This window comes from Simochromis diagramma, unplaced genomic scaffold (assembly GCF_900408965.1).
Source record: "Simochromis diagramma unplaced genomic scaffold, fSimDia1.1 OVJJ01000284.1, whole genome shotgun sequence".
NCBI classification, from domain to species: Eukaryota; Metazoa; Chordata; class Actinopteri; order Cichliformes; family Cichlidae; genus Simochromis; species Simochromis diagramma.
Window position 1 is genome coordinate 63,064 of NW_024386871.1, and position 14,955 is coordinate 78,018.

A 14,955-nucleotide genomic window follows, 5' to 3' on the forward strand; every position below is an offset into this window, starting at 1 on the left:
AATTGTAGTGAACAAGTGACAAACTCCAGAGGATAAAATATCAAATTCAATTCAGTTTTATTTATAGCTCCAAATCACAACAGCAGTCACCTCAATGTGCTTTATATTTTAAGGTAAAGACCCGACAATAATACAGAGAAAACCCCAACAATCAATGTTGCCAAGTTCTTTGAACAAGCACTCGGAGACAGTGGGAAAGAACAACCTCCGGCAGAACCAGGGAGGGACAGCCGTCTGCCATGACTGGCCTAATTTGCAAGTATGCACGCATGTATGGTTCACCCCGTCAGTGTGTACATCCTGCTTTGCTGCCATTAGCTAAAAACGAGACTATCTGGTCAATTTCCTGGATTCTGCCATATAATGCTCACACACACAGAGCTGAGAAAAGAAGTCACATCATGACTCCAGCCTGAGATGTTACTTTGAATTAGCACTGCTGGTGTAACACTTGTGTATTACTCTGAAATGAATCTGCAGAGACAGAAAGCGCATTCTAGGATTATAAATGAAACGCAGTTACTGTACACCAAACACATCGTAGCGTTTTCACAATTACCTAGACAGACTCAACTCACAGCAACAGCATATCTAAAAATGGACTTATATGCAACTTTAATAACCTTCAGATGATATGAGTATGACAGCTTCTGAACTTCAATATGTGCATATGATATTGGCACCGGGTTCGTTTCCTATCTCATCGCAGAACGTGACATTCCTCCTAACCAGTCAGTCGCAGGGGAATTGCATTTGTGTAGAAATCATGACGTGACTCCTCAAAATAACTACTTATGCGCTGTGTACATGTACGGTGATTTCTGTTGCTGCGCACGTGCGAGTCTAGAAATGAGTTCATAAGCAAAATGCAGCTTCATTAAATCCAAATTACCTCAGCTTCACAAAACAGGCATCCCTGTACTTATGGTCCCAACCCGATTTGTTCCTCTGAATAAACAATCCTCAACTTAAACAGGAATCCATCCAGTCACATTTCAGACTTCCTTTTTTGTCTCCTTTGGCTATGCTATGTAATGATGAACAGTATGTATACACAAGCAGAGAAATGAGTCATATACCGCGTAAGTATCCATCTCATTTCTCTTCTGCTTCTCCATGCTGCCATCTTATAAATGGCCTGGCCTCCAATAAGGATGTTTGCTCTAGCTAACAGTAATAAAGATTCCCACACAGAGACACAAAGCAATCAATGCTGTTTTTTATGCCACTTAGGTTAGAAGTGAAAGTCTGTTTTCTGCTTTAAGCACTCATTACCAGACCAGTTTACCCTGTAATGACTTAACCTCAGACCGTAATTACTAATAACACTCTTTTCTCTCTCGCCGAAAAGTAATTTGCTGTGTAAGTCAATCAGTTAAAAGTTCCATTCTCAATGTATGTAAATAGAGAGTAGAAAGGAATTAACATCACCAGAACATGAGGCAATTTCTAGCCTAGAAATATAATGTATATATATTTTAAATCGTTAGCACATGTAGCAAGATAGCAGGTACCTATCCGTAAAAGTTTAAATTGAAAACTAAAATTGCATATTTAGAAGTTTGTTTGTTTTTTTGTAAAAGCAATCCCTTAATGTCTTCATATGGCTCAGATGTATGGTGGCCCTGAGAGGCAAAACGGACTGCAACTTAAGAAAACACCAGCAATAAGAAAAACGCTGCAAAGGCACACAAAACACAACAGAAATAGGAAAAACGACAACGGAAATAGGAAAAAAAAAAAAGAAATGGGAAAAAGCTTATTTCCAAAAGCACAAGAGAAGTGTTTCTGGGGAGACAATAACCCGACGGACCAGTTGCAGGAACCAAAATATGCTAAGAACTGCGCTGGGAGACAGAAGTGGAGGATCTATTGGTTTTGTGAGGAAAGAAAAGATGAGAGGTAAGTGTGTTAGTCTAACTATTAGCCTAAAAATCCGTCATCAGTATTATATGAATCGTGATAAAACACGCCTACCATGTTTTGGGTTCCTGCAACTGGTCCGTCAGGTTATTGTCTCCCCAGAAACAGTTCCCTTGTGTTTTTTCCTATTTCCGTTGTGTTTTGTGTGCTTTTGCAGCGTTTTTCTTACTGCTGGTGTTTTCTTAAGTTGTAGTCCGTTTGACTCTCAGGGCCACCGTACAGATGCAACTTTGCATGTTCACTTCTTTGAATATTCATGCATATATAAGAGATGCATACTAGCCACCCACGTCTGCTTCTGTGTCTCTACTCTAAACAAGTTGCAATATTGGACTAATTCGGCCATGCCTCAGCCATCCGTGTTTGAGCTGTTAACTGATTTTGGAAAATAGGAAGAAGAAGAAAAGTGAACTTTACAGTGGCAACATAGGCAACATGTTGTTCTGGTTTGTTCAGTCAGGCTAGTCACCTACTGTGTTGCCTGCTTATTTCACCGATATGTCTTCGAACACAGAAACAACACATCGTAGGGACATGCTAATAAGGTTAAAAACTTGAAAGCATGCACTGTTAACACATTCTAGACCAGGGGTCGGCAACTCCAGGCCTTGAGTAACTGTGTCCTGCAGGACTAGATGTGTCCTTAGTCAATTACAGCTGATTCAAATTGCTAAATGACCTCCTCAACATGTCTTGAAGTTCTCCAGAGGCCTGGTTATGAACTAACCATTTAATTCAGGTGTGCTGACCCAGGGTGATATCTAAAACCTGCAGGACAACAGCACTTGAGGCCTGGAGTTGCCTACCCCTGTTCTAGACCGTCTGTTTCCTGTACTTCTTAAAGTAAAATATATAGAAACATTATCTGCAGGTACTTAAAGGCTTGGTAACCACAGGATTGTTGTCTTTAAGGTCAGCTCTAACAGACTGAAAACTGTGCGAACTGATTAGAAGAACCCAAATTGTGCTTTCAAACAAGTCTCATGTATACCTAACGGGCTCATGTACAGTTGTGTTTTGAATAGCATTAAGGAAGACTTCTTTTCAATTGCAAACTTGCCAAGTGCAGCTTAGAGGACAAGATTTTATTTTCATTCAAACTGCTGTTCAGTGTATTTGCTGTAGCCAACAATGGGTAGAGACCCTGCCTGTGTCCTGCATTGAGTGGGCAGACCTTTTCCCCAAATAACACCCTTCCCTTAACACTCTGGGGAGAGCAAAAGCAGCTGGCTGCAAACTTTCATTAGTGAGAGCTGCAGAAAAAAGATGGCAAATATTTATCTTTGCACAGATTGCTGTGCAAGAACTGCATACAAAGCAATACTCTCCTTTCACGGAGTGCCACTGTGTGAGAACTGCGTAGGATGTGACTGGGTAGTCGGCGCTAGAGTCGGAGCGCCGTTGCTGAATATGTGAGAGTTGGTTTCTATGTGTGATTCCTCATATGTATGTGCGACTGTATTTTGGTGGGAGCTTCCATCAATGACAGTGTGTGTATTCACTTCCAAAAATGTGTGTGTGATAAATGCCCTACCTACGGCTTTGCAGGTCTTAGAGGCAGGGTCCATCTCATAACCTTCATAGCACTCACACTTGTAATCCCCTTTGTAGTTGATGCAGATCTGACTGCAGGCATCTGGGTTCTCACATTCGTCTATGTCTGCAGAGAGAAACATGGCACAAAGACATAAAGATCAAACAACATAACTGTAGACACACACAGTCCTATTTGTCTGGAGACTGAGACATAAAAGAGCTAATATTTTCTGTTTCTAGCATGTTAACAACCTTTCTCAGCAGGATCCTCACTTCAAAAAAACAGAGAGATCTTTTGTTGAGAAATTTGAATGTTGTAACACTAATATTTTTGAGAAACAGACTAACACTGTTTTAACTGGATAATAGAAATGATGTTAAACACATTTGTATATGGAAACAGCTTAAACCAAATAAATTAGCAAAAATTGAAAATCTGACACTTCTGAAAGCATTCAGGGTCATATTTAAAGCTACAGGTCAAGGTCCTCCAAGGTCAGCGTAACCAGAATCTGGGGACAAAGGGGATGAACCTCCCAATACTGGAGGCAAGATCACTGAAGTAGTTAAACAACTCCATGGTGGAAGGTCCCCAGGGTGGATGAGACTGGACTCGAGTTTGTAAGCCTCTGGATGTTCTGAACTGTCTCAACTGACATACCTCTGCAAAATTGGATAGAACTTGGGGAGAGTGCCTCTAGACTGCAATCTAGGATGGTGGTTCCCCTCTTCAAGAAAGGGCACCAGAGGGTATGTTACAACTTCAGGGGGATCCGATTTTCTCAGCCTACCTAGGATGGTCTGTGCTGGGATACTGAAGAGGAGAGTCCATCCAGTAGTCGGCCCCTAACTTAAGGAGAAACAATGCAGCTTTTGTCCTGGTTGTGGAACACGGGACAAGCTCTGCATCCCATTAAGCATATTTAAGGGGACGTGGGATTTTGCTCAACTATTGTCTTATTAACTTAGAGAGGGCATTCAATGGCATTGCTTGCTGTGTCCGCAGGGGCTGCTTCTGGAGTATGTGGTATTAGGCCCTTTGTTAAGGGCTATCTGGTCCCTGTACAACTGTAATGAGAGCTTGCAGTAAGTTGAACTGATTCTCGGTTTCTAGAGCTGAACTTTGTTTCTGCATCATTTCACAAGCCATTTACAAGCAAAATAATCAGAAACCAAATGCTAACAATTCCAAAACTCCCTTTTTTCAGCGATCCCGGACAAGCCCCCTCTTGCTCCCCTAAAAAGGTCCAGTGGTTGAGGGAAAGTAACAAAGGGTGTCCGGGTTGAAAAAAGGAGGCAGAGAGGCAAAATGATTACATTAACAGGTTTTATTAATGTTTCTATTAATAACTAAATTAAAAGAGACAGACCAGCCACTATTACCTTTTGAAGAAAGAAAACAAAACTCAGGTGATCATCACTAAACTAAAAATAAGTCAAAGGGGGTTAGTACCAAAACACACTCCTCTCCACAGAGTAGGAGCAATAGACAACCATACTCACAGCTCACTAGCTACAACCCAACAAAGCTCTCTCTGGCCCTAGAGCTCAACTTTCTCTGGCTTTAAGCATTCTTAATTGCTGATGGGAGTCAGCCGTACAAAAACGGTGGCACCAAAGGCAAGGAGATATGGCAGGACACATCCAAACAAGAACGATTTCAGGAGGAGATCCTGCTAGGGCCGTAACAATGGGTGGACCGACCCATTAGGTAATCAGTGAAAATGTAATTAGTGCTGAATAGGGAGTAGCAGTTTGTGTGAACTGATGTTTTGTTGTTTTGTTCTTCTGTACATCATTTATCTGTTTTTTATGGTGGAACACTTTCTGATCATCAGCATCCCAACATTTTACAAATGCCTCATCTTACATTCTGGACCTGGCAACCTCGCTAAGGAGACTGGTTGTTAAAATAACTTATTCATGCTCCCAAATCCAGAATGTCTGCATGCAATTAATAAGTTGCAACATGCATAAAAGACAAGCTTTAGATGAGGCAGTTTACTCCAGAGTGCTAACCCCATTTTTTGCATTTAAGTTAGTTATCATACTAGATTTTTGTCTCAACCGGGTGAAGCAAATGCAACTAATCTTAAACAGCAGTGTTTAATGAATCATGTTAATGTTTTCCTTAGACCTGAAAATGGCCATAGTTAAAAGTACCCTGAACAAAACAACCACAGAATAGCACAGATAAAGTTCAGCTGATTAATGTCACTGCCCTTTGGTCGTGCTTCTCTGGACCAAGGCATGAGGAGCTCTGCTGCACATTTGCTTTCTCTTTACCTCCACACGTCTTTTTATCCAGGAGTTTGTAGCCAGAGGGGCAGTCACACTCATAACCAATTCTCTGGTCCTTGCAGATGTGGGAGCAGCCACCGTTGTTGTCTGCACACTCATTCAGGCCTGCAGAGACAGAGTGGCAGCAGAGGAAAGGGCAGGGATGGCAGAGAGGAAACAGTGAAAAATAAAACAAAGAGTTTAGTATTGTTCCAATAAATTCCAGCAGGTTTTTAGACAGAATAACTTTGGCAACACAAGAACAAGATGGACAGGAAGACAATCCCACGGGTTGGTCTGTATGGACAGTTTTAATCATCCTGCCAGTAAAGATATTTTTGTCCTGTCTGTATACATCAACAATTCAAGTTTGTGTGTGATTCTTGTGTGCTCTACTAGTCTTAGCTAGTAGTTCCTGGAACGGATCCATTTTCCAACAGGAACCTTTGCTTATCCCAGGTGCTACTGCACTATGTTGCCTATTGTAACACAAGCACGTGCTCTCCTTCATCCTCTCATCCAATTCTCTCCATTTCCTCTGTTTTTTTTCCTTTTAACAGAACATATTGGACTGAGTCATCCTTCCTTTCCCTTTTGTATCAGTTTCTGTGCCTCCATTTATCCCTTTTGTCTTTCAACTACCCTCCAGGGAGTGAAGAGGGATCTCTGCAGAAAGCTAAAGCTGGTACTTCATTACCGGTTTACATTAAAGATTTAAGCTTCAAGGCTACAGGTACTGCTGTGAGACTAAGACACTACTAGAGATAGAAAAAGAGAGGCAGCAAGACATTAAGGGAGACTCACAGGAAGAGGAAAAGAGTAGTATGGACTTTCACAGATTTGCATTTAATCAAAATTAGACTGGTAATTTATAGTAGAACGGAACAGCAACTGAGTATCAGCCTTATTTTAAACTAAAATAAGGCAAAAACATGAAAACCTGCTTAAAGCAGTTTAAGCAGGTTGTAGCAGAAGCACTAGAAAACAAAAAACAAAGTATGTGGACACTCATATCCATATTTCTATTCTCTTGTAATGTTGTATAGTTTGTACTGAGGTTTAGTTAAAATCCAAATCACATAAACTATAATGACTTTAGCATGGGTAAAACATGCAGGTGGCTGGCAGGAGGTTCTTTTCAGATACCAATAAACTCTTTCTAACATCTTAATTCTAGCGCCAGACAGACACTGAACTGTATGAGATGATGTCTGCAGCAATGTTGGAGTAAAATTCTTATATTTCTGTGTCTATACACATCGATTTATGGATCAATTTGTGGATCGATGTACATAGACACACATATACACAGAATGAGTGAGTAAGATTCAGAGTTTTACTAAATACCAAAAATAATCCGGCAATGTCATTCACAAATAAGCTAAAGCTATATTACTGCTAATAAGTGATATTACTGTGTAGGCTCGGCTTAACTCAGCGCCATCTTCTTGGCTGTGATGTGTGCTAACTTCCAGTTCACAGATCATCATATTTAATTCTTATCATGGGAATCATGGCAGATTCTTCTCTCACCCCAACCGGTCGCGGCAGATGGCCGCCCCTCCCTGAGCCAGGTTCTGCCGGAGGTTTCTTCCAGTTTTCCTTCCCACTGTCGCCAAAGTGCTTGCTCGTAAGCGGTCATATGACTGTTGGGTTTTTATCTGTATGTATTATTGTAGGGTCTACCTTACAATATAAAGCCTTGACTGTTGCTGTGATTTTGCGCCGTAAAAATAAAATCGAATTGAATATATCCATCAGCTGTGAGGTTAGAGGAGGATGCAAAGGCAGTGCGCACACATATAATTTTATACTGACACAACAGATGCCAGGCCACTCCACTTCAGAGAGGCTATGGGTCAAGTGCAGCGTCTCTTAATAACCTCAGACACTTTAACGTGTACATAAAGTAAAATCTCAGGCTTCAATTCCCTTTGTTTCATTAATTTGATACGATTCTATTAATAAGTATACTTTTCTCAGCCGCTTACATCTGATTGCGGATGAACTGCACTGCTTGTGGTGTCAAATGTGTGACCAAAGCTGAGGAAGCAGTAATTATCTGTGCTGTTTGGATAATCTCTGTGGCTCTTTATGGGTAACGTAGTCGTGTCACGCTCTCTCGACTAAGATCGCACCGGAGGGCAGAGTCGTTTGGGTCTTTCATCGTAACAAGGTAGTTGAGAAATATCCTGATTTACTCAGCCTTGATCAAATGAATCTCCTTTACATAGAGAAGAGTGACCACCCACATTTGAACAAGCTAATGATCCCTGGTAGAGTGTGTGTGTCAGTGTTCTCACATTAACGTGTGTGTGTGTGTAAAGAAACACGAAGAATCTTACCACACTCCTTCACAGGTTCATCTGACCAGTCCTTGCAGTCTTTCACGTTATCGCACACCTTGCTGCTGTCGATACACTCCCCGTTCTTACAGCGGAACTTTTTGGGCCCGTCGCATTTTGTAACTGTAGTGAAGACATCAGATGACATAAAAGGTTAGACTCTTAGCAAGTGTTTTAATCACATTGCACACCAAATAAGTGTTTGGCAACACAATAATTCAACCCTACTGTGATGAAAGCCTCTGGCGCGTCAGATTTTGTAGAGTACAAGATTCTAATGCAGATACAGTAAATGTCAGCAAAGCAATGCTGTCGATGTTTCTTGTGGTCTGTGGAGATAATTAGCCCAAAGGTTGACTCTTTTGACTCTCAGTGAGAAGCTTTAGGCAAAGCTTGATCAATAAATTGCTTAGTTCTATAAATAAGACAGGCTACAGGGAGTTAAGTGCGAGGTTAACAAATGTTTGTCGCTATTCTAATTAGGGAAGCTTACTGAGAAAGACATATCATATGTATGGTAACTAATCGTAAACACAAGCTCAAAAAAAGAGAAAGGCTTCATGGATAATATATGCATTATATGGTTTGAACTACAGATGAGCCAGAGGCAGCTGAGCTCCCATCAAAGAGGCCCTTTAACTCTCTTGAAAGTAGAAGCTAAATAAAATGTAGAAGAGTAGCAGATGTGACATCCAGTGCCTATTAAATGCACGAAGCAACTCAGTTGCTACATATCTGTTCTGTCCAAGTTATACGCAGCTGAGTTGTTACAGTAAATAAAAATATCGCTGTAGCTTCTTTGCAATTCTTTGAATCATCACCTCCGTCTTCGACCACTCAGGAGATTTAAGTGGAGGGAACACAGGGGAGATTTAAGGCAGTGGAGATTCACAGCCTCTTATCCTCCCATGCCTCTAAGCCTATCTTTTGGTGGACATTTTTCTGATTAAAGTTTCTCATGGGGCCGAACTCACCAGAGAGGCCAACTGTGCTACTCTTCGTTATAGCTCCTGTGAAGCTAGTTCAAAGTATTAAAGTTGTAATTGGCCACTTTTTTTTTTGAGTAAATGAAGTTTAAGAAAGGAGGCAGAAGCGAGAAGCAGAAGGCCTGAAAACATAAACTGAAACTTTAAATAAAATCTGGAATTTTGACTCTGCATTTAGAAGAAAAGCCAACATTATTGGGAGGAAAACAAAATAGAACAATATGTTCTTCTAATAATAATCGGGATGTTTGCTTGTTTCATGGCCGTCCTCCTTTTCCGTACTCGCGAGACGCTTACCGTTGACACAACCTGCTTCATCACTGTAGTCCGGACAGTCGTGAACTTTATTACACTGCTTGGTGCCGTGAATACAGGAGCCATCGCCACACTGGAACTCATCAGGTCTGCACGTAAGCAGTGCTGAGGAACACAAAACACACAGAGTTAAGAATTAGCTGAGTATTCCCATTAGTCTAATCCATGAAAAGACAATGATAAAGTTCCACAATGCAAATTCAGAGCATTTTAAATTGTTCACAAAGTCAAATTCAGCCCTTTTCCTCTCACATTGCATTCCAGTATTCAGCTCTAATCTATCATACGCACCTCTTGATAGGGCATAAATCTTCATAAACTGCTATACTGAAAAGAAAAGCATTCATGTATTCATCCAGCATCTGAAGCAAACCCACATCTAGTGACCTATTGAGAAGGTGTGTGCATGTAAATGTGCATATAGACATTTGTGCTTGCTCTAACGTGGAGGGACGGTTTATTTAACTCATTTGTCTTTTTAACTGGCTATTTAATTATTCATGTGTTGTGTTTTGGACTGGCTCCGCCAACGGAGCAGAGGCAGACATGATCAATGACTGTGGAGCCGATAAAAAACACACGGCAGACAATCTCCGTATCAGGAAATATGGTATTAACACAGCCACACACAACGGTTTGAGCACATTTGGGTTTTCGGGCTCATAGATGCATTATTAAATGAGCAAAATTAAATGCAAGCTTGCAGCAGGACATGTGAATGCCAGGAAAAGGGGAAGCTGAGACATACTTTGAAACACTCAGACAAAAAATAAATAAAATAAAGACAAACAGATGTTCATGCTAAAGCCTGGACCATCGCAAAATGTGCCGATTCCTTCAGCCAAATTATTGGGATGTTAGCTCAGCTAATAATGATAAATCCCCGGGATGAATAGTTATAATAATGGATTGCCATCTGCGGAAACGTTGACAGGACGGAAAGAAGGAAAGTTGCGATACGATGTGACCATTTCTCATTTCCATTAACCTTCTGTCACTCTGCTCACAGTCGCTTGTCTCAGTGTGTCCGCGAAGAAGCTCGAGGTTATTGAGACAGATGTTTCGAATAAGATGGGAAATGATACGTAAGGGGCGCGTGTGTGGGAATGAGCAGAGCCTGATGGAAACGAGGCGAAGAAGGAAAGAACAAACTGGAGGTATAGTTTGCAGTTATTTTCACAATCCTCATTTACACTCAAACGGTGCTAAGCTGTCTTCTATGTTCTCATTTAAATTGCCATCCCTCCATTCTCTTCTGCTTAACCTTATCACGGTCGCTGTGGGGGCTTCAGCCTATCCCAGCTATCGCGGGGTGAGATGCAGGGTACACCCAGGACAGATTCCCTTTTTTTTTGGTTAATAGAGAGATTTTTGGTCTATTTTTTAAATGTTTTTTAGGCAGTTAGCAAACACTTTGAAATGTTTTGGAAAAGATATCAGTTGGTAGCAAGGATATTTTCCTTTCTTAAAATAATAAATACGTTAATTATTTTAGGAAAATAGTCTATTTTAATAAAATATACTCTAAGCTGTCGGCTGTTCTGTTTACATGTTTAGTGAATTTTATTTTCAGCCTCCAATTCTCCAAGCTAGCAGTTAATAACTCAGTGAATAATGCATTGAACTTCCAAACAAAGCCGGTGTTAGCATTAGCTAATCAAGTCAAAGCTCTCATTAAAACATGCTCAGGTCCAGTCAAAGAGACTAAAGTGGGTCTGAATGAAACACCAATATCAAGGTCATAGTTCTCAAACCAATACATGACATATCATCGTCCATGTTTGACTTTTATTTACATTTATGGCTGAGACAAGTCTTGATTATACTCCGCTGTGGAGACATGAAGGGTTAGTAGTCATTTCCTGTTATATATATTTCCTTTAGGTCTTTTGTGGTGCATGCATAGTTGGTGCACACTCGTGTCAATTCTCCACAGACAACTCTGCACAATAACACGCACAGGCAGGCACACGGGCATCCTCAAAGATCGATGCTCAAAGTCTGATAATGAAATTTGTGCCATTCAGACCTGAGTGGACATTAGCATACTTGCAGAAAGCAGATTCGAGGCTTTAGAGTGACGTTTCGACCGTGTCACAGATTTAGACATTGTTTTTAAAACTTGCTGTCAAAATATAACCACATAAAAGCGACCAATCGTGTAGTGCTTACCTACATAATTATTCCGATCTCGTAAACGACGACTCCACAGACCCATGTAATTCTGTCTGGAGTGCAGCAGCCATTAATTTAAGGATAAGGAGGGTGTGTACTGTGATAAAGGGCAAGCCGTGATCTAAACACTGAAACAACATGTACTCTGTGATTTCTGCTTTATTTTTTGTACTAACACCTTATTATTGTGGGTGCATGTGTGTGTTAGAGCTTGCACCTGGCTGCGCGTGCGGCTGCGCATTGTGCTTGTATCATGTCTTATGTGTGAAGTTGCTGTCATCTCTCTAAGTGGTGTGTGGGCGTGTGAAGAGGAGACCACATGGGGGTCACGCTTGATGAAGGACCTTCACCTTACACAGGCTCAGATGGGTTTGTCTCTTCTTGCACAGATCACATGGTTGCATGGCAACACATTTGTGGATCGTCACGATAAAATTAGAATTGATCTTCCTTTAGTCATTTGGTGACACATTTGTCACACAGTCTTTGTTCAGAGCAGAGTCGGTCTTCAAAGCATAGTCCTCCAGTACAATTAAGCTGCTGCTCTACAAAACAACTGATTACCTTTTGGTATCCATCCGTAACTTTCATTAAAGGCAATAGCTGGCATTAGCTTCACTACAACACCCGCCAATATTAAATTACATGACCTAACAAGTAAAGATAAATGACACAAAATATCCAAAAGTACTAATACAAACCATTCATCCTAATTTCTAAAATTAATAAAACTGGATTCTTTAGGCTGATCAGTTACTTCACTACCACTCTCCTCAGACTGATCAGAGTTGAATTGTGCCCGTTGTTATGGAATAATCAAAGATAATTAAAAAAGATGTTTTGATTAAGGAGCATGCCAGTGGTGTGACTCGTTCCTGTGTTTTCTAATTGCTTTGAACAACAATAAAGCGAACGGCACAGGGGGAGCACATGGTGGCAAAAAGAAAAAAGCTGACTTACGACAGTTTGCTTCATCTGATTTATCCTTGCAGTCTGCATCGCCGTCACACTTCCAGTTCAAATGGACACACTCGCCGCTCCCGCACTGGAACTCGCTCACCAGACAGCGGGGTTTCTGGGGCTCCGTCCTCCGGCTGCAGCGCTCCATGGACTCGTCTGACTTGTCCTTGCAGTCGGGGTCGCCGTCACAGCTCCACAGGGCGGGGATGCACTCCGAGTCGTTGCAGCGGAATTCATGCTGCCCACAGGTGGGAGCCGAACATTTCTCCTCATCGCTGGCGTCCCCGCAGTCGTCGTCTCCGTCACACACAAAGATCGGTGCCACACATTTCCCGTTACGACACTGGAAGTCTTTGGAGGGGCAGGCCTTGCCATCTGCAGGAGGAAAAGTACATTAAATTATAATTGTATATGTATTTTATTTAATTCTCATCGATTATTATAACCTGTAATATTTAGCAAATTAATATCAGTCTAATAATTACAGAATATCTTTAGTAAATAGCCTTTTTTCAAGTCATTAAGAAACATCCATTCAGAGTGGGAGTAGATCAGGGGAAATACGAGTTAAAGGACGGCTATAGTTCAACTTATCTCTGCATTTAATCAAACCCAATCAGAGGTGGGAATATGCACACCAATATGTCTTTTTACACCTTCTCAACAGATGGTAGTAATGTTAATGTTAAAATTTAGAGTTAACAAGAAGAGAGTCGTTCCACAGCTTCCTTTTTAGCTCCGGAGCTTTTAGTGACTGGCAAGAATCAAAAGGAAAGATTGATCAAACTGTCGACAGTTGCGTGGCGCTGAAGAATACCAGCACAGCTTCCTTGAAAGTCTGACAAGACAAAATGCGGCAGGTGCAAGAACAAAGCGAAGGGATAAAGAACCAGGAAGAAAACATAAACTTGCCCTGTAGAAAAAGTATAAATGATGAAATATTAAAAAACGTAAACACCACCTCAAGAGACTCCAAATACTTTCAACATATAAAGATGCTGCTGACCATGTATGGGACGAGGTCGAGGGCAGCAGGAGTCCAGCGTATATGTATGGCTGTATGATGAGCACAGCTGTAGAAACGTCGCTCCTAGAGTGTGTGTGTGTTTATACATGTGTGTGAATGTTTGGACAGAAACACCTGTCAGGAATGAATATTCATGTCCATGTCTGCATTTAGATTTTTTCCAGGCTGGTAACTAAAGACCTGCGACGAAAAGTATGATGCCATTTCAGCTTTTAATGTGTTGTGTTTCAGTGTGCATGTGGTTGTTCTGTTGGTGTTGTTTTATATTACTGTGCTTATGTTTCCTTTCAGCTGTGGCATTATCAAATTCCAGACAGGGTGGACAAATCAATTTGAATCATATAATCTCCTCAAAAAAAAAAAGGGGGGAGGGAAAAATCAAAACAAACCACTTCACTGATGCAACGCTCCTCTCTGGGCGACCGGCATAACTTCTTCATTTTCTCTCTCTTTTTTTTTTTTTTACCAACCCACACAGTACGCCAAAGGGACTCATTATGATAATAGGCTATCGGATTCCCTGTTAGCTATTACTACTAGCATGCTAATCATCCCCACTCAGATCTAAGTAATTTAATTAACATGAGCACAAAAACAACATCAGCAGTACCCCAGCAGAAAGTACGGTTGTGCAAGATGCATAAAGTTACAAACGGACTGTTTTCAAAACTTTCTGCATCAACAGCGAGACACACTTTCTTTATGAACATTTCAAACAGATTTTTGCTAGATCCCCGAGGACGATTATGTGTTTCTAGTTAGATTAAACACCTTTTATGCTCTAAAGAGTCCATCATTATAGCAGAAGGCTTGGTCAGCCAGGTGTGTGGGATATAAACAGCAAGGCTGGGATAAGAAGCTTGTTAGTATGGTTCCCACTGGGAGACTGAATGACAAAAGAGACAGTTGGCTCATAATAGTTCTTCCTTCTACTACAAAAATAAGTAGGCAGTTTTTTTTGTCTTAACACTATAATGAAGTTTAGGTTTTCCCTAGCATTTTTCCCTAGATGCTAAAGTGACATCAAAACAATAGAAGCTATTTTGTAAGGACTAATGAGTCGCAATATACACCCGCACCTAAAGTGCACTGTGTATATCAGCTACCCCTTGTTTTTCTGTAAGTGCAAACATATCTGAAAATACAGTAAGGCAAACATTTAGTTTCTACAATTCTAAAAAGTTTGAAAATCAACATTTGGTTTTTGACCACCTTTATTCTTCAACACGACCTGAACTTTCTTAGGTAAATTTTACTTGTAATTCTTTAATTAGCCTTCAGGAACAGTTCTCCAGGACGCTGTTAGCATAATTGACAGGTTTTTGACGGGGCTTCCACACAAACGCAAAGCAGGAGATGAAGCATCGCCAAATATGTTTCCAAACCAACTTCATTCTAAGCCAAAGAC

The 14,955-nt window shown here is 40.9% G+C and overlaps 1 protein-coding gene across 7 annotated transcripts in view; it reads right to left on the reverse strand.

Annotated features, from left to right (window-relative positions):
- Positions 1-14,955, reverse strand: part of lrp8 (low density lipoprotein receptor-related protein 8, apolipoprotein e receptor) — a 167,927-nt gene that overhangs the window by 37,000 nt on the left and 115,972 nt on the right. For all 7 annotated transcript variants that reach the window (XM_040031458.1, XM_040031456.1, XM_040031461.1 and 4 more), the window contains exons 5-9: positions 12,521-12,895; positions 9,368-9,490; positions 8,085-8,207; positions 5,746-5,865; positions 3,458-3,583 (exon numbers count right to left, since the gene is read on the reverse strand). In XM_040031458.1, the coding sequence (XP_039887392.1) occupies positions 3,458-3,583; positions 5,746-5,865; positions 8,085-8,207; positions 9,368-9,490; positions 12,521-12,895 (867 nt within the window). The remainder of the gene's footprint in view (positions 1-3,457; positions 3,584-5,745; positions 5,866-8,084; positions 8,208-9,367; positions 9,491-12,520; positions 12,896-14,955) is intronic.